This window comes from Vigna angularis, chromosome 9 (genome assembly GCF_016808095.1).
Source record: "Vigna angularis cultivar LongXiaoDou No.4 chromosome 9, ASM1680809v1, whole genome shotgun sequence".
Lineage (NCBI taxonomy): Eukaryota > Viridiplantae > Streptophyta > Magnoliopsida > Fabales > Fabaceae > Vigna > Vigna angularis.
The window spans coordinates 1352093-1375256 of NC_068978.1; the positions used below are offsets into that span (position 1 = coordinate 1352093).

A 23164-nucleotide genomic window follows, 5' to 3' on the forward strand; every position below is an offset into this window, starting at 1 on the left:
TGACTAATTATGAAAACAATGTATGAAATATGTATTTTAATGAAATAAAACAACATTACAAATGAAATTTGATTAAAAAGTAATACTAATTCCTCACATTTTGAAGCTCTCTCAATGTTTTTAGTAGTGAAAAATAAAATGAAGAAAAAGAAAACAACTTTAAAAAAAAAAAAACTTAATTTATATGTTTACTCTTCTTCGATCAAACAAGGAAAAAAATTGTTATCTGCAATCTTTTTTTCTCTCTACATTGTTTGTTCTGTCGCGAAACTCGCACTGAATATTGTAACAAGCAAATGCAAATGAAATCGTAGCCAAATTTGGAGTCTTCTTCTACGTCTTCGGAAGCTCTTGATATCAGAAACAAACACCAGAACCTTAGAATCTGCCACATGTACAAAATTTTGTTCTACTTTTTTCTTTTTTGTATCACACTTAACTAGCATGTGCTTCATCATGCATATGCGTATATGTAGACATGTGTGTGCGAAATCTATGGTGGGTTTATTCTTTTGCTACGACTGCGTCACCTACTGACACGTGCCATTGTCCTCAACTGCCATGATCACTCCTCACTCTTTTTTTTTCTTTCATTTGCATCGATCTCTCTGCATTTCTAACGCCATTCCAAATTCTTCATCTCGCACCAACGAGGTACCCACCTTTCAATTTTCTCTCTCACTTTTCATTTATTATTTTTCCTGTGTTGGGTACCATTACATTTTAGGAAAGTTTTAGCTTTTTCTGTGATTGGGATGGTCAGTTAGAGAAGTGAGCCTTCTTCATTTTTGTGATTTTCTTCAAAAAAATAAACCCCTTTTGAACAAAATAAAACTGGTAACAGTGAGATTTACGGGAATGACAATGTGCATGGAAAAATAATGGTAGAGGTGACATCATGTGATTGAAAATGAAGTTCTTGGGGTGTCAGATCTGAGAATTTTTCTTGCAATCTTATAGAGATTGGTGGGATGTTGTGCTTGATGTTGTTGCCACTGCCATGTGCTGCAATTCAACTGATGTTGTTGTCATGATGATGCAATAGTGTATATCAGAAGGTGCTCTCTGGCGAATTTTGGAGAAGTTATATATCGTTTTGCCATGCGGGGAAGGCAACGGGTAGCATCCAAGGATCACATACTTGGCCAGGATAAGGATGAAAATTTAGGTAACTTGGCTTTCTTTTCGTTCATGTATACGTTTTTCTTTTGAGAATAAACGGGTTATGCGTTGATAAGGTATTTTACACTGTCACCAATTGCACATCACTGTCTATGATAATTTTGGAAGTTATAGTTAACGATGATTTGTGATTTGTTGACAGTGTAAAACTGTTTTAGATTGCATGCGTTTAACTATTGAACTCTTCTTTTTATTACTTATACAGTTAAACTAATGTCTTGCTCGTTTACTGTTTTCTAAAATTTGTTTGTCTTCTATTGAACATTTCTAAACGGGTTTGTCTCCTGATTATTCTTTTGTTTTCTAGAACTTTTCCTCCAAAGAGCTTAAACATAAAAAAGAGAATTAAAGAACATTTCTCAACTTATAGATTTGGGATGAGAAGTTGATTGCTGACTAGTGCCGAATTGTTTTAGGAAACAATTTCCAAAACTAGTGGGAAATCAATCATGCACTAAGTAGTTGCATTTTATAATTTAAAAAATTAGATTTCTTGAGTTCGTATTTGGGTGATTCCACGACCATGGTTCGAGTGGAGTTGGATTTAGATCCCTTAACAAGTGTTGAATTCAAACTTTGTGGATGAAGAAAACTTGCTTTGGAGGAGAGACCCCACAATAGGTTGTTATCAGCAAAACTAGTAGACACTTTACACCAATGTCGTGGTAATCCAAAAGAGATGTAAAATGTGTTACAAATTGGATACAGCAGTGGAGACTGAACTCAACTTTCAGGCAAAAATGGAAATGGCTACTTCAAATCAATTCAGCCATAGTATCTTTATTACATAGTATATATTACATAATCATGTATGTTTTTCTGTGCTTCTCTTGAATCCTGCAGATGAATATACATACTTTTTTCCTGAAAGGACAGTGAGGGAATTTATATTTTGATGAGTATTGATTCATGTAGCGTATTAGGTGACACATTTTAACACCCAATTTCATTTACGAGCTTGTGAAATTTGGTTTGATATTGTACACACTGATAACATTGCAAAACATGGTCAATAATATAATTAAGAACAATAAAAAAAGTAAACTAACAGTGAGCTTGTGTGTAATTTTAAATTCTTATTCTCTCTATAGGGAGAGGGAATGACAAAGAAGTGTTTAATGTTTTTTTGGTAATTTTCTATATGCCAATTGGAGAAATTGGTTTGTTTGTAACAGTAACTCCAATGCCAAAATCTTAACATAAGTCTTAAATATAAGCACTAGGCCTTGAAAGATATGTCTATTGGAGTTGGTTGATGTGTTCTTAGAATTAAGAGCTAGGTCTCAAATAAGAGCTGGGTCTCAAATAAGACACTAAGCCTAAAATATATAAACTACGTCTGTATTAAATTAATACTTAATTAAAAAATTAATATTATGAATGTTCAAAAAGTGAAGTGCAAAAATGATTTATAAAAATGTGGATTGCTTATAAATCCCATTATTGGTGCAAATACTGTAAAACAGTAGCTTAGGAGTGATGTGGCTTGTGGACATTTAATGTGAAATAAAATCCTTTGCAAGTTACTTGAAAGACTTCCATTGAAGATGCTATAATGATATCACTGACAGAAGAATTTCTTTCATCATAGCTTCAGTGCGTATACAGAATGCCAAACCATGTTGGTGGCACTCTTTTCGGCATGTACTAGTGGCTTCTCTTTCTTCCTTCTTGTATGGATACCATATAGGGTATGTTCTTTTATACCAAAGTTTGATTCACATTCATTCTTGTATGTATAAAATATCTGATTTTCTTACTGCTATTGCCAATGCAGAGTAGTGAATGAAACATTAGAGAGCATTTCTATAGATCTTGGATTTAGTGGGAATACAATAGCAGAAGGTAGTTCATCTTAGTTTGATGACAAACATTAATGTTTTTATCATGTTTGACATCTAAATATTGATCTACTTCCTTTTATGATGAAGGTCTTGTAGTAAGTGTATGTTTAGGAGGTGCTTTTGTTGGATCTCTGTTCAGTGGATGGATGGCAGATGGTGTTGGGCGTAAAAGAAGTTTCCAGTTGTGTGCTTTACCTATGATAATTGGGGCTGGGATGAGGTATCAGCTGCATAAGTTAAATTATTGTCTCTTTCATTACTTGTGTCACCTTGCCTTCTTGTGCAATAAAATTTGCATTTTATTGGTACAACTGATGCACAAAAACTATATTGTGTGTACGTAAACCACAGTTTTTTGAAAGGCTAATTTTCTTCTATCCGGTTTCATTTTTTTTTTGAGTTTGGACTTCCTTGTTCCTTCCTTGTTGGGAACTGCGTAATGTTAACAAATTTGACTAGCCTTGTTTCTTCAGTGAAAAAAATGGTCTAATCAATTTTCTTTTATGATCACTGATAAATGACTTGAATTGGATGGTTGGAAAAGAGGGGTGAAATCCGTTAAGGGAAATGATAAAAAGCTAGGAATGGGGGATTGCATTGCAGACCCTTGAAATTGTGCAGTATTTCTATCTTTGTTTTTCTGTTTTCAGTGTGATCAAGAGGAATTTTTTCCATTGAAGATTTATAATCCATAGTTCCTTATTTTAAAATTAGACCCTGTCACAAGGATTTCAAAAGGTTTCCTATTTTCTGTCTTAAGTTTGAATTTCAGTTTTCAACTTATTGCTGATAGACAACTTTTAAATTATCTCTGAATGAAATTGGAAAAAGTGGAAAATTTGAGAAATCACTTTACAACTTTAATAATCTTTGTTATAAAACAAAGAAATCCCTTCCTCAAGCTTTTGTTTTTTTTTTTATATTTTTATTGTTAAGGTTCTCTTGCTAATTGTTTTCAAATTAATGTCATCCCATTCCGTGATGTTTTCTATAAAAAACAGAAGATAACACAAAGGGGAAAGGGTGAATGAGAAAGAAGGAGAAAAAGGTCTTCACAAACACAATAAAACAGCAGATAAAGTTATAAGCTTACTATTCACAACTTTTGCAGTGCAACAGCAAAAACTCTGTGGGGCATGCTTCTGGGAAGGTTATTTGTTGGTACTGGAATGGGACTTGGCCCACCTGTTGTAGCCCTATATGTGGCTGAGGTATATTAGATGATATCAATAATTTTGTTTCTCTCCAGTTTGAGATCATTATATTTTTCAGTAGAGGTTTTTTATTCTTAGCTTAATTCCACTTGCATTTATAGGTCTCACCTCCAGCTGTTCGAGGTGCTTATGGAGCCTTAACTCAAATTGCAACATGTCTTGGACTCATGGGCTCTTTCTTTATTGGAATCCCATCAAAGGAAATAGTTGGTTGGTATGAAAAGCTATGTAGGCTTGGTGATATTTGTGAAGATATGTTTATTGGAGCCTTATAGGGCAATTCAATTTCAATTACATTTTCTGCACATATTTTTTAAAGGTTGTATTTTATGTGAAAATTATGTACTCAGGTGGCGAATTTGTTTCTGGGTATCTGTCGTCCCTTCTGCAATGCTTGCCCTTTTTATGGAGATCTGTGCAGAGAGTCCTCATTGGCTTTTCAAGGTTATCTAATCGCCATGTGTTTAAAACTATCAAGAACTTTCAATTATTAAGACTAATTGTCAAAACATAATTTAATGTATTTGCTTTCAACTATTTTGGATCATATTTGGGAGATTGATTGCTGGACAATAAATTTTTCTATCCCAACTCTGGCCTATGGATATTTAATTATTAATTTGATCTTTGATGATATATAAAGTTTAATGTTGCACTTGTATACTTAAGATGGAGTGAGGTAATAAAAAGTTAGGAACTATCATGTCTATGGTTTCTAATTTATATTTCTTTTACTTTTTTGTTTAACTTGATTCTGAAGAGGGCTTTTGAAGGTCTCTTTATTTGATACCCCTTCATAGAACAATGTTTTGCTGATGTGGTGCTATTGAAAGACTACTTTTTGTTGCCTTTTGTTTGGCTTTGTTGTTTCTTTCTCTTTAAGATTGAAAACAGGAGATTCCGGGTTTCCTTCTCCCAATGATTAATTCCCTTTTTTAAAATAATAAATAAACATACCCTTCCTGATGTCTATTTTGTAACTTTGTTATTGACTATCTGTATTTTTTGTTTTTTAAAGTAGAGTACCAAGGGTCTCATCCTCCCCTTTGTCTATTTTTTTTTTTGTATTTATTTCCCTTTTTAATTGATTAGGTTCATTTTTCTACACAAACACTTATATTTCTTTTATTTTGTTCAGATAGGAAGAACCACTGAAGCTGAAGCTGAGTTTGAGAAGCTGTTGGGTGGAGTACATGTGAAATCTGCAATGGTTGAACTGTCAAAGGCTGACAAAGGTGATGCATCTGATACAGTCACACTTTCAGATTTAATTTGTGGCCGCTATTTCAGAGGTACATGACTACACATCTTAATATTTTATTCTAATGGAACAGTAGTGTATCTTTTATAGGCTAGCTTAATCATATAAAAAATTCTAAAATCATTTGTTTTGCAGTAGTATATAGTTGTTTGTGTCTTTTTTTATAGTTGCTAAATCACTAAATGCATTTTGCAGTGATGTTCATTGGCTGTGCGCTTTTTGGGTTGCAGCAGCTATCCGGCATAAATGCTGTTTTTTACTTCTCTTCAACTGTCTTTGAAAGTTTTGGTGTGCCATCTGATATTGCCAACGCGTGTGTAGGAATCTGCAATTTAGTGGGTATTGTTTCACTTATCTCCTTTATTTTTGTTTATTTGTTGATTTGCAATTGCTGTTTATTCCTCTCAACCTTCTCGTGTAACTTCTTCAGGGTCTGTTATTGCAATGATTTTCATGGATAAACTTGGAAGGAAATTGCTTCTCCTGGGTAGCTTTCTGGGCATGGTAGGAAAGAAAAATGAAAGTTGTCCCTTTGTTGAATGAATCTCTTCTAAACTTGAATATCACTTGAACAAAATTTCATAAGACATGTTTTTAGAAAATTCAAATTAAACTGTAGCCTTCTACTATTCAGTAATTACTTTAACTATTAATTTATTGGATTCCACATGAATTAACTTCCACGGGAATTAGGAAGGCACCATATCCATTCAGCTTCCAAACAACACTTTTGGACACCAAATTGCTAAGTTTCAAAGCCATGCAACATAACTCCCATTTGAAGGTCTGTAAAAATGGACAGAGAATTGAACTGGAATTGAGGACAATGAAACCTGAAAATGGGAAATGGGAAAGTTTTCCGTATAGTTTTTGGGGATTTAGCTAGGGTCTACTTGGTTATTGGGAAGATAAAAGGTTCAAATAATGAAATTATCTTTCTTGTATTGGAATAATGTCCAAATATATGCAAGAGGATAGTTTCTCTATCATGATTTTGCGACTGAAATGTAGCACCATGAAGTTAGGGATTAGGATTGAGTCTATATTTTCATAGCTAGTGAAAGAAAGATAAAAATACTAGTTTAGTTAGATTAGTCAGGAAAAATACACTCATAAAATTTGTATCAATAGCAACCATCCAGATAAAGGCTTGATTATTTAACCAGAATCTCCTGTAGATTTCGTTGAAAATTGACTATGCAACCAAATTTTTGTGCTCAATGTATAGCCAATTGCTTTCAATTCACAAGTTACTTCCTTATTGTTAAGTGAACTTTAAACCTAACTCAATCCTACAAAACCAATCCTATAAAACCGATTTTTAAGGTGAGGTTTGCACTTACATACATTCTAAATTGGCCTTATCTTTAGTCGACGTGAGTTCTAACACTTGTTTTCCCTTTTAGCAAGCTCACCAATAGTATGATTTCATTTTTGAACTCTGGTATCTTGGGTTTTCCTACACTAATTAGTGAAGAAATCTAAGCTATTCTATGATGCAGTTTAAAAGTTGGATTTCTTTCAAATTATTACATTTGATGCTAATTTTCAGAAGCTACGTGATGAGAATTATATAACCTGATCTTTGCCTATTTTCTTGTTTAGGCGTTAACAATGGGTCTACAAGCAATTGCTGCAAGTTCTTTTGCATCAGGACTTGGAGCAATGTATCTGTCTGTCGGTGGCATGTTACTGTAAGTGATCAGAAATTCAACTTGCACTTGTTGGAAGGCGGGTTTGTTGGGAGGTGCACTCCCCTTTATATTTAGCAAATCTTATTTCTGAAATTCATAACCTGTGTCCTTAGTTTGTCAATATCAGATGCACAAGTGTGTGTATATATATATATATATATATATATATATATATATATATATATATATGATAATAATTGGCTAACGTAGATTTCAATCTCATTTTATCCACAGAACCACAGATCAATGAATCTAATGCAGCTTTTCGAATATTAGCCATACTTTGAAAAGTTTGCCTTATTTATGTAAAAATGGACTTCTATATTGATTGTTGGACACCTTGTGAATCTGTAAAGATACCTACATTCCTTTGTTTGACTGTCAAACTACTGAACAAGTTATAAATCTCTGTGAATTTGACAGTGCATGTTTCATTGTATATGTTGCTAAATGTGAAATGGACAACACAGGTTTGTGATGTCATTTGCTTTTGGCGCTGGTCCAGTTCCTTGTCTTGTCATGTCTGAAATGCTACCCGGCAATATTAGAGCAAAGGCAATGGCCATTTGCCTGGCTGTGCATTGGGTAACTCCCTTCTCAAGTTTTCTTATATTTCATCTTGACTTTCCAAAGTATTTAACTTGTTTTGAACTTTTGACATACTTATGAACTTGAAATCTACTGATGTGTAATCTTTAGCCATGTTTAACTATGTTAATGGCAGTAAATATTGTATGATGTTTACATTTTAAAACTAAACTCTGTTTAAATATTTGAGTTATCTGTGTACTTGTATTAAGAAAGATTCTTTTAGGTCTGAATTTGACCTTTTGAGGTAAGAGATAATTGGTAAGTTGACATCATATTCTACTTAGAATCACTTTGACATTTTCTCTAGTTCAGTTCTATAGCAGGTCCTGCATCAGAAACAATATACATGTTTGAAGGAAGTTTTGGCCTTTCACATTATATCAGTTTCATTTGGTTTGGCTCCTCCAATATTACCATGTTCTCTAAGATTGTAAACATTTCTTTTAACAGATGATAAACTTCTTCGTGGGTCTATTTTTCTTGCGCTTGCTGGAGCTAATTGGGGCTCAACTCCTGTATGGTATTTTTGGTTCATTTTGTTTGGTAGCGGTGGTTTTTGTGAAGAAATATATTCTGGAAACAAAAGGGAAGTCGCTTCAGGAAATTGAAATTGCACTTCTTGCACAAGAGGCAAGCTAAACAAACTAAAGAGGTCTCATGACAAGGTATAATCATATTTTAACTTATGTTGTGCATCGATAAAAATAAAGTCAATTTATAATATATATATATATATATATATATATATATATATATATATATATATATATATATATAAATTAGTTTTGTGAAGTTGAGTTAGACTTAAAATCCACATCTTAACAATTCAGTATATAATTCAAATAATTTAAATGGTTTTCAGAGTATTAATCTGCTTGTGATTCTTTCTCTCACTGGTTTGCAGGAAAATCTGTGCTTTTGTTGCTGGGGGTCAAGTTTCTAGAGCCTTTGATCATCTCATGCTATATTTGATTCTTTGTTCTGGTGCTCACTGAAAGGCATATGTAAATTTTAGAGTTGTTTTTGTCAGTCAAATGGTGAACACATTACAGTTGATACTTTTGGGACAATGTAATTCTAATTACATAACTGATATCACAGTTTTGCTTTAATATGAAAATGATATGATAAAAGTAAACCAAACTGATGATTTTATTACAGTAAGAAGCTAGTTGTTCTTATTCAGAAAATCCATCACCTGATGTAACTTGTGTGCAAGCTTTATAGTTGAGATGAAACAGGGGTTATATATATATATATATATATATATATATATATATATATATATATATATATATATATATTGTTTTATTTTTTAATTACAAAATAAAAAACTATTAAAAGATGTGATATGATTTAAGACGAGAGCTGAAATTTTGCAATACAAAAGTATGAACAAGTGAGGTGTGTTTTGATAGTTAGAATATATAAATAACTGCATAATAATAATTAAAATTTGTTACTAGAAAAAAATGGTATTTGCTCGCAACTATTGGATTAAATTTAAAATATTAGAGTCGATAATTTTTAGTTAATAAGCAACTTATGGATCTAAATAATTTTTTAAATTTTCATTTAAAAAATTATAATTTTGAAATTTAATTAATGTTTTTTATACATTAAAATAACAAGTTCCAAGAAAAATATATAATGACTTTTTTAAAAAAATTATATATATATATATATATATATATATATATATATATATATATATATATATATATATATATATGTGTGTGTTTATAAACATCAATAATAAATATTTGACTTAATTATAATTTCGGTATCAGAATTTCATTTTTACTATTTATTATTTAATTTTTTTAATTATATGTAATTATTTTCAGTAAAATATTCATATGTTTTCTCTGAATTTGGTACTAGTCCCTTCCTTCATTTTGTACACCAAGAATATTTAACGTTATCTCTCAGTCTCACACTCCACCAATATTTTATTCGTTATCTCTCAATCTCACATTATCATGTCTATAGCAATAAATACCTATAACAAAGTTATGGATCAAAATTATTTAAAAAGAATTTCAAAAGAATCAAATTATGGATGACTAAAAATTAAGAAAACAAAAATATTAAAAACTCTAGGAACAAAATTACAAGTGTTGCAAAATACAGGATTCAAATTACAAATATATAAAAACGTAGTAGTATGCTTTATCTAAATGGCATAACTAATATAAAGATGATCAATAATAATATGTTTGAATGACTGTAAAACCCTGAATTTGATTTTTGTTTATGGATAAAACAATGTCGCAGCTAATTCATTCTTATTGAAAGAGATTAACCTATGAGAGCTATGAAAGGTACATTTATTGAGGTTGTTGTGTCATAAATTTAGCTTGAGAGAATTTTAGAAATGATATACATATCTTTTTATATTTATTTGTTTTTTTTAAGTATAAAAGTTTTTTTATAAGTATTTTATTTTTGTAATATATGTTAAATGGATGTAAATGTGCTGATCTATTATTACTTAATAATTTATTAAGAGAAAAATATTTTGACACAAATTTGTTAAAAACATTTTGACACAAATTTGTTAAAAACATTTTGACAGTATGTGGTCATAGTTTCACTAAAAAGTTAGCTATCAAGGGTTAAATGGATGTAAATGTGCTAATATATTATTACTTATATGTAACTATTTAACAAGTTGAGGTCTTATTCATTAACACATTGGACAAATCGTTCCACCAACTAAAAACAACCGTGTACTATCATCCATAAAATCAAGAAAGAGCATTCAGTCTGTTAAACTTTACTATGTCTGAATTAGGTAAGTTTTCCTGTATTGAATCAAATTAAGTCGTAGGCTCCATTCTTAGTAGTGTCATCTCGTCAATTTCTTTAAGTTTAACCCTTGTAACCATATTCCTTCGAAATCCAAAAACTATGATTTTTCATAAGGTGTCAATAAAATTCTAATAAAAAAATAACATGTTTATTTATTTATTTTTAAATCTAATAAAAAAAATAACATGTTTTTGTTAAAATATTATAAAAGAAATTTATTTTATCATATGAAAAACCATCCGCTACCTCTAAAAACACAGCATGTGGCAGCATATAAACCGTGTTTGTTTAGAGAGAATAGAAGTTGTTGCAGCCAAACATGTTGGTAGGTTGAATGGGTAGACATCACTGAGCATTGATTCGGAGGCTATGATGTTGTCACTTTCCATTGCTTTCCAACGTGTCATTACTATTTCAAACCTTTCCCAGATAACATCTCAATTCAATGCAACTTGTTGCTTCCACTTATTTCAATCAAACTTTCAATTTTTAGTTATACTCATCTTTTATGACTTTAATTAAAATGTAATAATAATTTATTTACAAATCCCTTTGTTATTTATTTAGTTTTATGATTTTATTGAAACAAAAAAACAGATTATCTTCATATAAGAATTGTTTGAAAAAAACAAGAGTCAAAATCTATCTGAAGACCAATTCAACTTAAAGCTGTGAATAGCAAGTTTATAACTTTATCTCCACTTTTATTGTGATTGTGATCACTTTTTTGTTCCTTCTTTCTCATTTTCTAGGAAGTTATCTATTTTTTTTTCGTTTCTTTTAGAAAATGATGTTGAATGAGGTGACAATAATTTGAAAACAATTAGAAACAGAAAATTAATAATAAAAATATTGAAAAACAAATATTGAGGAAAAATTTTCTTTTCTCCCCTGACTAATAATTAGGGACGGTAAATAATTCCATTGGGTTGTACATGATAAGCTTGTTATTTATTTTATTATTAATTGAATATCTATTTAAAAAATAATCAAGTATTTTAAAACTTACGAGTATTTATAACTATCAAAATTTTAAAAAAAATATTTTATAAACTTTTTATATAAAATTTAAAAAATATAAAATATAATATAAATTAAGTTAAATATAAACTAAAATTTAATTTCAAATAAATCTAACCTAATAAAATATAAAAAAATATTTTTAAATAAATTTATTTTAATTAAATTTAACTTAATAAAATATAATTTAATTTTTTTAAAAATAAGTGAATACGAATAATACGATATCGTATAAATCATTTAAAAAAAATTAAAATATTTGTTATTTGTAAATAATAAATATCAAAAAATAATATATATATATATATATATATATATATATATATATGTAAATAATAATTATATGTCACAGATATCTTCTATCACAAATATTTTGGTATATGTAATTAACACTTATGTGTTCTCAAAGTTATTTTCTTTTGATTTATACAAATATTATCATAGAGATCTAATGAGCAACACATGAATACATATAATAATAAAAGATATAAAATTCTACCAATGTTTTTCATTAGTTTTATCACGAAAAAAAATTAAAATGAACTATCTTAAAAAAAACTAAATGTGCTTCTCAAAAGTTATGAGACTAAATGTAAAATGAAAAAACCAGCAAAGTATTTTTTTTTATATACTAATGAAAAACGGTTACATAAGAAAAAAGAATGAGGAAATAAATAAAGAAAAAAAAATAGTTTGATGTGAATGAAATAAAAGAATTCTTCTTCAAAATAAAAGGATATAAACTAGAAAAAAATAGAGGTGATTTTTTTTTACTAATTTTCTATTTCTTACAAACTAATCAACATAAGAGTTATTCGATTTCTTGCTTATATCTTTTCCTCTATTTTTTTTGTCTTTATTTTATTTTTCTAATAAAATACTGTAATATATATATATATATATATATATATTATAAAATTTAACTAACTCATCTGCCTCCCACATATATAAAATGATTTATTATACATTTTTGTTTTGGCAAAGCTAAAAAATATTATAGACATATGTTGACTAACTCAATCTTATTTAATATTATTATTTTAAAATTTGTTCTTATTAAAATTTAGATGTATAATTAAAAATAATTTGTAAAATGTATTTCTTCATTTTATAAAATTAAAAATATTAAATAAACTTCTAAATACTCTTAATCAGTGTGAAGTTAAGTATTTTTATTTTTATTTTCATTGCATGAATATTTCGATAATTTTATTTATATTTGAGGTTTGAAGTAGTATTATTCTTAATTTATATAAATAATTTACTAATGTATACTTATTCGAGTCCATGACTTTCTATGGTATTGATTCGTTAATGGTTTTTTCATCAATTTGGGAATTAGTATCCACACACTTTGATTTATTTTTTTTCATCAATTTTTTTTAGTGAGTTTATATGTAAAACTCATTTTACATTTATCTAAATTCAGTAAATGAATATATTAAACTCCATTGTAAAATTTACTTTTTCTTTTGTTTTGGAAATGTTTTCTCCACTGAAATTTGTGGATCGCAGTTGTTCGACAAAATAAATGAACAGAGACTTTTCGTGTTGTTTATGCTTTTTTATTATAGGAATTAATTGCTATTGTTCTTTTCACTTTCATGATCATTAGATGCTAGAGTCAAGGGATCGGGATTCATTTTTTTTGTTCAATTTTGTTGTTTCTTGTGTTATTTTTTTCTTTTTTTTGCCTTGCAGCTGTTTGGTGAAATGTGTGGCTGAAACTAAAGTTTCATTACTTTCTCTTCAACTCAGCATACAAAGTCCCTTTTTTCCCCTTAAAATGCTTTAATGGCATTTGTTTAGGTAGGTTGGAAGCAGACATTGCCATTTTGCTCAGGTAGGTGCTTTTCTATGCACTTTTACTTTCTGATATGGGTGTCTGTTTAAACTGAGTGAAATTTCAACCACAGATTTTTGTTAGAAGGATTACACAGTGGGTGAAATTGATTATGAAATTGAAACAAACATGTCCTTACTTTATTTGTCAACACCCAAGCTTGGTACGAATATACTGTGGATTTCATTGCTTAATTTCCATATCAATTTCTAAAGTTTTCTGTGTTCAAGTCTTAACTTCCAGAATTTGTCATTAGAATTTATCATTATTATGTGGTTTTGCTATATCACATGTTTTTGAATATCTGAATGTTCATCTTGATAATGGTTTATTTTAAATATTTGTTCAATCAAACTGAAAAGTTATCTGGAGTTGAATATTTAAATGTTTGTATTGTTTATTTTAAATATTTGTTTAGTCAAACTGAAAAATTATTTACAGAAAACATTTTAATATCAAAATCAGTGAAGATTTGGTCATTTTAGTAATTAATACATATAAACTACTTTTTTATTTTAAATATAAATTTATAATTTTTGAAATAAATTTGGTATTAGAGATGATTTAATTGTAATTTAATTATTAATAATCATACTTTATTCTAAATTAATTCATGTTAAAAGTAATTGACCGTTTGGTTCACAATGATACATGATTGTCTTATTGTATAGATATATTTCTATGTTATGTTTATAACATGACGTATTTTCAGAATATTTTCTACACCTCTTTTAATAAAGTTCTGTTGGTTGTGACCACCATCAAGAAATAATGTCAGGTGATGAAAACGCAGCAATTGACTTATTTTCGTGGTCTAAAATATAATATAGTTAGCTCTGATAATTTACTTCGACTTCAATTTTTGTGTCTGTTATTTGAACATTGGTTTTGGGTTCTATTGCAATATGTAGCCATTTAAACCAACGTCAATTATATTGGATGCATCGAAAGCTAAACAAGGTAAAACTATTAGGTACACAACCAAAACAAAATAAAGCTACAGTTATAAAATTACAAATAAAAACTGTATTTTTATATATGTATTATTAACCCGTTACCATTCCCACATAGAAAAAGTGAAGGAAACAAATTGTAAAAAATGAAACGTGAGATTTGAATTTATAGTCTCACCTTTTATGTTTAAATTCAAGACAATTGTTTTTGTTAAAGTAGTTATTATTTGATTGGATGGTGAACGTTTAAGAAAAATATTGGAAGGTTTTCTTTAATCTCAAGTTATTACAAACCAGTTTCTCAGTAAGTGGATTGATCATAAATTAATTACTAATATCGCAAATCAAACATATTTGTCCGTAAAATATATTTATCAACTTTTGGGTCGTAATTAGGTCGATTAACTCTAATTAAAAGTTTATTTCGAAATTTATAAATACAGATGTGAAATAAAATGGTAAATGATTGTATTTATTTTAAATTTAAGATTTTAGTGTGATAGTAAATCGAATACGGATAACTAACTTTAACGTTCGAATGTCTTTAACATACAATAAGTTAATTTGGAGTTTAAAGACAAAAAAAAAATACTAAAAATAACTTTGTAACGAAAACTTACAACAAAATTAAAAGAATAAAAAAAATTGTGAAAGAATATTTTTATCGTGATTCTTAATCCATAGCAGTCGTATTAAAGTTATCGATTTTCAGTCAACTGAAATTTCTACACGGTTTCTTAAAAACATGGATCATGATATGTCATAGCAATCAATAAATAACCCCTTCAATCTGTCTCTACTAACACGAGATAATCCGAAAAAGTTCATTGTATTCTCTACGCTAACTACTCCTTAATGACGTGGTAGATAAGCATTGAGATTTGCAACCACATTTGAGAACCTATTGCTTTTGGGGTCAGAAATTTTGGGCCCTTCTAGTCGCGAGAAGCTAGAATAGCAAACTGACACAACGTTTAAAAAAATGGAATCCGTTCTGCACATGCTTCTTTCTTCTGCATTTTTTATTGCAGAATTGCATGAAAGATACATTAACACAAGGCACGAACCTTCTTTCAGTAACTTCTACAAATGATCAAACATGAAATATCGCTTCGACCACAGAACACCTAACATTTGGGACAACCTTATCTAATGTTATGTTGAATTTTTACCTAAATAGATCGTATAAGAAACAAACCAAAAAATCAAAAAATCAGTAAATAAGTATAACCCACTGGTCCAAATCTCGAAAAATCTAATGGAAGACTTCCCACATAAAAAAAAGATCAAATCTTGCGGGTCAAAATAAACGCATGTGAATGTCAGTGTGGCCCACTATTATTTTATTCATTTAATAAAATTAAGAATTTGGTGGGCTCGTCTTCGATTATACACATCCATTACTACTACGTATTAGTATTGTTTTATGCTAATTCTTGTGTATATTCTAGTTGTACTTTTGATTATATATATAAACAAAAAATTCAGTTTTTGTTCGTGTACTGTGATAAATCCTACCCTACCAGAGAAGAAAAAGAAATCTTTTGTTTCTCTACCACAAAAAATCCTATCATCGAAAAGGGCAGCGGAAGTACGAGATGTGGTAACAAGTTGCAAGGTGTGACGTACAATCATGTTCACGTTAAAATCATGGTAACAAGGGTCTCCAGAAGCAGGAAACAATTAGCAGAAAGCCCCCAAAACAGAGGAAACCCAGAAATATTAAATAAGAAACAGTGGTGGAATTGGAATTGAATAAGGCGTATTACAGTCTCGGAAATTGCCACATTTGACTTAGAAGAAGACAAATTAAGGTGGTAAAAGATCGAACGTGCGGAAAAAGAATTTGGAGCACGCCGTTTGCATTCCACCTAACTCCACCGCTCAGTTAGCTGGTCACAATATCAACCAGTCACCTAAATGAGTCGCTCATTGAAAGCTTTCAACAAACACCTTACTCTCCTCCCTCTCCCTCTACACCTACGCTCTTCTTCTGCCCATCCCTTCATAACTTCCTCTTCTTTCCCTCTTTTCCCACATCACGTTTCCTTCCCCAGGTTCTCTTTCTCTCACCTTCGTCCACTCTCCTGTGAGTTTCTCTTTCTCTCTGTTTCGTTCTTCGCACACAAATTCACTTTCTTACTGTTTTGAACGTCAGGTTTTTGCTTTTGGGGATTTTTTTCTTCTGGGATCACTGTTTTTGTTTTTTTCTTTTCTTCTTTCAACTGGGTTATAAGACCCATGAAAAAAAATTCTGTCTTGAACTTGAATTTGATGGAATATATTGTTGGGGTATGTCACTACTGCATGCAGAAGTAAAGGGTGTCTTTTCCCTTTCTCTCTCCTTTTTTTTTCGAAGGTAATTTTATTTTGATCTGAATGTACTGTATTCTGGGTGTGAAGTACAACTTTTGATGGAAACTGTTTGTTGCTTTCTACTCTGTCTGTTTATATTCTATCTGTTAGTTAACATCATGCATTAGCACACGGAGTTTGGATTTTTTTGAAAGCAAAGAGTATCTAAGCATAGATATTATTACGAAGTATCTTGTTTGTGTTAAGTAGCGTTTTGGCTTTGTATCTTCTAATTATTGATGAAGTTGTAGCGTTGCCTAGTATCGTGAAAACCTGGTTACTGCTTTATGGACCTTGGGTCTAAACATGTTGGTGTCCAGGAAGATCAGGAGCTTTAAACACGAAAAATGAGGTTATCTTGACTTGTTATGAATTATGACCTTATGATAGTGATGTTGCTGTGCTTGGAAATTTAGAAGGACCATCTTGCTTGTGATTATCTAGTCACTTCTGGAAAAAACCAAACTGATATTATGGTTGTTCAGTAGTTTACATCAAGTGGAATTTATTTAATGTCTAATAAATCCATCGGTAAATGTTCTTTGACTGTTTCTTCCTTTTATATAGCATCTGCACCTGCTACATTAATGGAGGTGGTGAAAGCAATTGCTAGGCAAGAACCTGCAGCTCATGAAAATGTTGCTATCAGAGCTGATCAGAAGAGTTATAGTTACAAGGAACTCCTATCATCAGCACAGCAGATATCTAATCTCTTGTGTGCCAGTGATGCACGGGAGGTGAGTTACCCCTTACAATTCCCTTACTATTCTGTTGCTAGAACAAAGCCTGCATAGGGGAAACTAAGAAAAAGCTTGAAAGTAGGTGACATAATGTTCTCAATAAGAAAGCACAGTTTTTTTATTCTATTCAGATCTGCTAAAAATGGAAGATTAACAAAAGTTTTCCTCTGTTGCTTGGCATTCGTGTATAGTACTACATTTGTGAATATGTTTAAAATGTTGACTAAATTGTAAGTGGTATCGAAACCCAGGGAAATCTTGGTGGAGCTCGAATAGGAATTGTAGCCAAACCTTCTGCTGAATTTGTTGCTGGAATAATTGGGATTTGGCTCAGCGGAGGTGTTGCTGTTCCCCTTGCAACCAGCTATCCAGAAGTAGAGCTCTTGTATGTGATTGATAATTCGGTATGTGTTGGAGTGTCTTTTCTTTTTTAATTTAGCTATTTAATTATTCTACACCACCTTCGTGCTTTACTTCTGCTTTGAGGATTAAATCTTAATAGAAGTTTGATATAATATGGCTGTAGGATATATCTGCAATACTGAGTACTGAAGAGCATAGCGAATTAATGCAAAGCGTAGCCAATAAAAGCTCTTCCAAGTTTTTTCATCTTCCATCTGTTGTCAACATTTCTTCAGAGAAAAGCAGAAATGGACACTCACAGAATGGGAAAATTCACGAAGACAGGATTTTCTTGGATGATATCATAGGAGGATCAAGTAAGAAAATCAGTTTCAGCTTTTATAAATGGATTCGGTAGAGTTTTCACTAGCAATCTGTTGACATTTCTTTCTTTGTTTTTCATATCCTTTGGCATAGGTGAAGATGATCCAGCACTGATTTTGTACACCAGTGGGACTACAGGTAAACCTAAGGGAGTTGTTCATACACACAAAAGCATCATTTCCCAGGTATGCTCCATGTTTATCTCTTGTTACGTTTATTACATAGAATTGAAAGTTTCATCATATTCTAAAATAAAATCCTCTTCCTGAACACGGGCTCTGTGATTGAGCAAATTGGATATTATCAACTAATCAATGAAATACTGTATGATTTTTAATATATAATCCCTGTCGACTTAAGCTTGTCAGTCCAACTCACCTTGTTATTTACTTTGTAAATATATATATATATATATATATATATATATATATATATATATATATATATTTTAATTCTGGCTTTGATTTTAGGTCCAAACTTTGGCAAAATCATGGGAGTACACGTCTGCTGACAAGTTTCTGCATTGTCTACCACTACATCATATCCTTGAAAGTTTCTTTGTATACATTGTTCAATAATTTTCAAATTATTTAAAACATAATATCATCTTTAGTATGTTTGCAAAAATATGATTTGGGATATCTTTATTATGTCAATCCTTAACGTATATGGTATACATGTTCATGGGCTATTCAATGGTTTAATGGCCCCTCTCTATTCAGGTTCCTCGGTAAGATACTCTCTTCACTTGTGCTTCCAAAGAATATACAACTAGAAAATAAAAATCTTAACTTATCTTCAAAATAGATAGTATCCATTTTAAACAAATTTATGTGGCTAATAATCTATTGTGTTGTTGAAGGTTGAGTTTTTGCCAAAATTTAGTGTGAGGGGAGTTTGGCAGAGATGGCGTGAGTCATATCCAACTGATGGTTCTAAGGCTGACGATGCTATAACAGTGTTCACTGGAGTAAGTATAATTCTTATTAGCATTGCTCTCATATATATAATATATCATATGTTTCATTCTCATGGTACCTTGGCTGAGAAAATAACGTTTACATATATAAACATACAAAAATAGCATCTATAAATTGTAGGCCATTTGATGGTGTTCTATGTTATGTACTATGCTATGCACAGTTTGTTCATTTAGAATTCATTTGTACACTATTTGCTATTGACAGTATTTGCTATGATGAGAATGGGTGATCTGATTATACTTTAATCATTTTTTAAATGAAGGTTCCAACTATCTATGCCCGATTGATACAAGGTTATAATGCAATGGATTCTGAGCTTCAACGTGTTTCAGCATCTGCCGCAAATAACTTGCGTCTTATGGTAAGAAACAGAGTCACAATAGCATGTGTTGAACAATTTTAAAGTAATGGTTTGTTCTTCAATTTTTAATATGTAACTCAGTAGTGTTGAAAATTGGCATGCACGGATATTGGCTACCGATTCAATATTAGAGATCTGATATATTGTCATGCTAATATTCAGATGTGTGGGTCCTCTGCGCTTCCACTACCTGTTATGCAAGAATGGGAAGTCATCACTGGGCATCGCTTATTGGAACGATATGGCATGACTGAAGTAAGTAATCTTTAGTTGAAGTCCTTCAACTTTGTACTGAATCATGTATATATTTTAATAGTTTTCTTATTCAATTTACAATGATCTTCTTAGAAGAATCTTATGGTATTATGTTAATGTTTCTAGTTTGTTATGGCATTGTCAAATCCATTGAAAGGTGAGCGCAAGCCAGGAACTGTGGGCAAACCATTTCCTGGTATAGAGGTTAGTTGATCTTGACGCTGTTCTCTGCTACTTGCCATCGAAAATTGGCTGTTTTATCTCTCATTCCACTACTGCATAATCTTTTTTTGATCAGATAGCCTAAACTACACTATAGAGACTTTAGTAACTAATGATCTGGCTCAAGTTTCAAATCAGGTTAAGGAAACTAAATTTATTGTTCTAAACACTGAATGAAGTGGTATATGACTGAAACTTGAAGGACACGTTCAAAGTTTACTTTGGCAAACGATTTGTACTAAAAACCTGGAGTTGTTGTCTCAAGTGTTATGGACACTCAATATGAAAAAAACACCCTATGGAATTTTAAGGCTGACATTTCTGTCTGCTTGACAGGTCAAGATCATTGCAGATGAAGATGGTGAGAATGACAACACTGCAATGGGTGAGCTTTGCGTTAAAAGCCCTTCATTGTTTAAAGAATATTATAAACTTCCTGAGGTACTTTCAAGTTCTTCTATTTAGTGATTCAGAAATCATCATTTAGTAATAATTATTACCTGTTCCTTTTACTTTTTATGCTCCTTCAAACTGTTAATGTTTATAAATAATGCATTACATGATGATTTATGTACATTATGCTACAATCTTTTCCTGTTATGCCCCACCACGACAGGCTGTAAGCAATTATTTGAGTAACACAAGTTCCAAAATACTAAAGATTGAACACAGTAAATGAATAGAATATTATTTCAGTTACCAAAAGTCCAAGATTCCTAATATAGGGAATGGTGAAAAGGATATCATACCTACTTCTGAGAAATTTTCATATATCCCTGCAGGTAACGAAGGAATCATTTACTGATGATGGATTCTTTAAGACTGGAGATGCAGTTACCACAGATGAAGACGGATATTACATCATTTTAGGACGTAAGGAAATTTATATTTCTCTATGTATGCTCATAAAAGTGAGAACTTTGAGTGCATCAAGTAGGACGGTTCTCATGCCTTAATAATTACATATCCAATTTTGAAATTTTCTAGATTTGTCCAAGTGATTTTCATTTTTCCAAAACAAATATCACAACAAAACTAAGAGAAAAAAAATGCTTAAATTTGTGTACCTGTTTGCCAAAAACATTTGTCCCTAATCTGCATAAACAATAAGATAATACCTAGAACTGAACATTAGAGTAGTAAAAGCTTGTGATGGAAATAAAGCTAAAAATAACGTTGTGTGCATTCTCTACGTGTTTCTAACAGGTACTAATGCTGATATAATCAAGGCTGGTGGTTATAAGCTGTCTGCATTAGAAATTGAATCAGTTATCATAGAGGCAAGTTCTACCATTTCCTCATTATGGGTTGCTAGGTGTTATCAACCCCATGTATCTGTTACCTTTTTTTCCCTCCATGGAAGTATTGAATATAAGGGATGATATATGGATATTCACAATCAGAACATTTTTTGCAGCATCCAGCTATCTCAGAATGCTGCATTTTAGGATTACCAGACAATGACTATGGAGAGATTGTAGGTGCAATCGTTGTGCTACATGATGTTAAAGAGAAGAGAGATCAAGAATCAAAGCCTACTCTAAGCCTAGAAGAATTATCCACCTGGGCCAAAGACAAAATTGCACCTTACAAGGTATGACAACATAACCATTGTTTATTTTTATGTTGAAAGTTCCATATTGACTAGAGATAAAACCAATTTATAGAATATAAGTGAGTGTAAACCTTATCTTATAAGTCGGTTTTGTGGGGTTGAGTTAGGTTTAAAGTCCACTTCTTAACATGATATCAGAGCTATGTTTAGGGTTTGTTGGAAGTCCCACATTGACTAGAGATAAGGTCAATTTATAGTATACACCTCACCTCACAAACTGGTTTTGTGGGACTAAATTAGACTTAAAATCCACTTCTTAACATTTTATACATGTATAAGATACTCAAGATGAGTTCGAGAGATCAAAAGAGAAAATCTTAAACTATGTATCATATGATGGCAAATTATTCTAAAAATTCAATGCACTTTATTTATTTTTTGACTATTTCTCATACTAACCAAACAATTAAAATGCACCATATCTGTTTTTTCTTGGTGTTTTCTTTGCTGCTAATTACTTTGCTTTCTGATAATTTGTTTATTATTTTTGTCAGATTCCAACTAAACTAATCCTGTGGGAAAAACTCCCTCGCAATGCCATGGGGAAGGTAATTTACTTTGGCTTCTATCTTGTTCTTATGGACAGAATTTCCATTTTTTCACCTTGACATGCCTTCTGGGATGGAAAACTAGTTAATTGTTTCTCCTGTGAAATTTCAGGTAAATAAAAAGGAGCTGAAGAAGCTGGTGGTTTCAGAACAGTGAACACCATTTGAGCTTTATTCACTGGTCAAAGTTTAATGTTCTGAAGCCAGTTTTTTAAGATGGTGGAAATCTCAAATAAAATTTCACCAATTATTTATTGAAATAGAAACCTTTGTATTCTCTCATTTATTAAGTTCAATAAGTTTTAGCATATTATGAGAGGTAGATAAAAGAAAAGAAAATTATCATTAAGCTTAGCAATTTAGCTTTATTTATGAAGGTGATTGATTGAATGTATTTAACGAAAAACATTCATTATAAGTAACAAATAATGTAATGTTTAGCTATTCACTTCATTTAGTACTCTCTTTGTCTGTCTTTCAGTATCTAAGTTTATTTCTATTGTAAAATGGAATGAGTTATTGAAAGGATTCTATGGAAATTGTTAATAATATATGCTTCTCATGCTAATAATTGTTTCTTTATAAATATAGAAGCTTATTTTTTATAATTAATTTATTTTTATGTCAAATGATGGAATGTGTTCAAATATCATTATTTTATAATAAAAAAAGCTTTTATTTTATATACTTTTTGTATGAATAACTGTAACACATTTATATTTATTTAATAAATATTAGAAGTAAATTTTGGTATTTTTAAAATAAAAGGAAAATAATATAAAAAAAGATAGTGTGAAATAAATATAAAAAAATTATGTGTGAAAAATGCATCTTTACATGCTCTTAACTTTGGGCTCATTGAGGTGGGAAACTTCTTTTTACACCTGATGCTTTTCTCCTGCACTCCCACAAACGTGAACATTTTTATTTTGTCCTTGTCATA

At 30.6% G+C, this 23164-nt stretch overlaps 2 protein-coding genes across 5 annotated transcripts; both read left to right on the top strand.

Moving 5' to 3' along the window:
- Positions 1–308: 308 nt before the first annotated feature.
- Positions 309–8886, top strand: LOC108320409 (probable plastidic glucose transporter 3). 4 transcript variants are annotated; one of them, XM_017551824.2, is made up of 15 exons: positions 326–654; positions 961–1168; positions 2774–2873; positions 2960–3027; positions 3114–3246; positions 4138–4237; positions 4342–4454; positions 4591–4684; positions 5379–5532; positions 5697–5840; positions 5932–6005; positions 7107–7195; positions 7666–7780; positions 8237–8451; positions 8691–8886. In XM_017551824.2, exons 2-14 carry the CDS (start codon positions 1102–1104, stop codon positions 8423–8425), a joined length of 1440 nt encoding a protein of 479 aa, XP_017407313.1. In that variant the 5' UTR covers positions 326–654; positions 961–1101; the 3' UTR covers positions 8426–8451; positions 8691–8886. The 4 variants fall into 4 exon arrangements, with proteins under 4 accessions (XP_052724834.1, XP_017407314.1, XP_017407313.1 ...); XM_017551822.2 differs by having other exon boundaries at positions 328–654; positions 1046–1168; XM_052868874.1 differs by lacking the exon at positions 5932–6005 and having other exon boundaries at positions 309–654; positions 1046–1168; positions 7107–7248.
- Positions 8887–15941: 7055 nt separating this feature from the next.
- On the top strand, positions 15942–22674 carry LOC108320665 (probable CoA ligase CCL8). Its single transcript, XM_052868620.1, has 17 exons — positions 15942–16505; positions 17339–17508; positions 17763–17915; positions 18038–18230; positions 18331–18422; positions 18708–18776; positions 18914–18967; positions 19100–19207; positions 19483–19581; positions 19744–19836; positions 19963–20040; positions 20395–20499; positions 20841–20931; positions 21265–21338; positions 21476–21652; positions 22168–22221; positions 22334–22674. The coding sequence occupies exons 1-17, from the start codon at positions 16337–16339 to the stop codon at positions 22376–22378; spliced, it is 1824 nt and encodes a 607-aa protein (XP_052724580.1). The 5' UTR covers positions 15942–16336; the 3' UTR covers positions 22379–22674.
- The last annotated feature ends 490 nt before the right edge of the window (positions 22675–23164 follow it).

Coding starts and splice junctions, on each gene's coding strand:
- LOC108320409 (XM_017551825.2), top strand. CDS start 1,102: ATGCGGGGAAGGCAACGGGTAGCATCCAAGGATCACATACTTGGCCAG. Junction 3,247..4,137: donor ATAATTGGGGCTGGGATGAG/GTATCAGCTGCA, acceptor CAACTTTTGCAG/TGCAACAGCAAAAACTCTGT. Junction 7,196..7,665: donor TCTGTCGGTGGCATGTTACT/GTAAGTGATCAG, acceptor TGGACAACACAG/GTTTGTGATGTCATTTGCTT.
- LOC108320665 (XM_052868620.1), top strand. CDS start 16,337: ATGAGTCGCTCATTGAAAGCTTTCAACAAACACCTTACTCTCCTCCCT. Junction 18,231..18,330: donor TGATATCATAGGAGGATCAA/GTAAGAAAATCA, acceptor CCTTTGGCATAG/GTGAAGATGATCCAGCACTG. Junction 19,208..19,482: donor CTATAACAGTGTTCACTGGA/GTAAGTATAATT, acceptor TTTTAAATGAAG/GTTCCAACTATCTATGCCCG.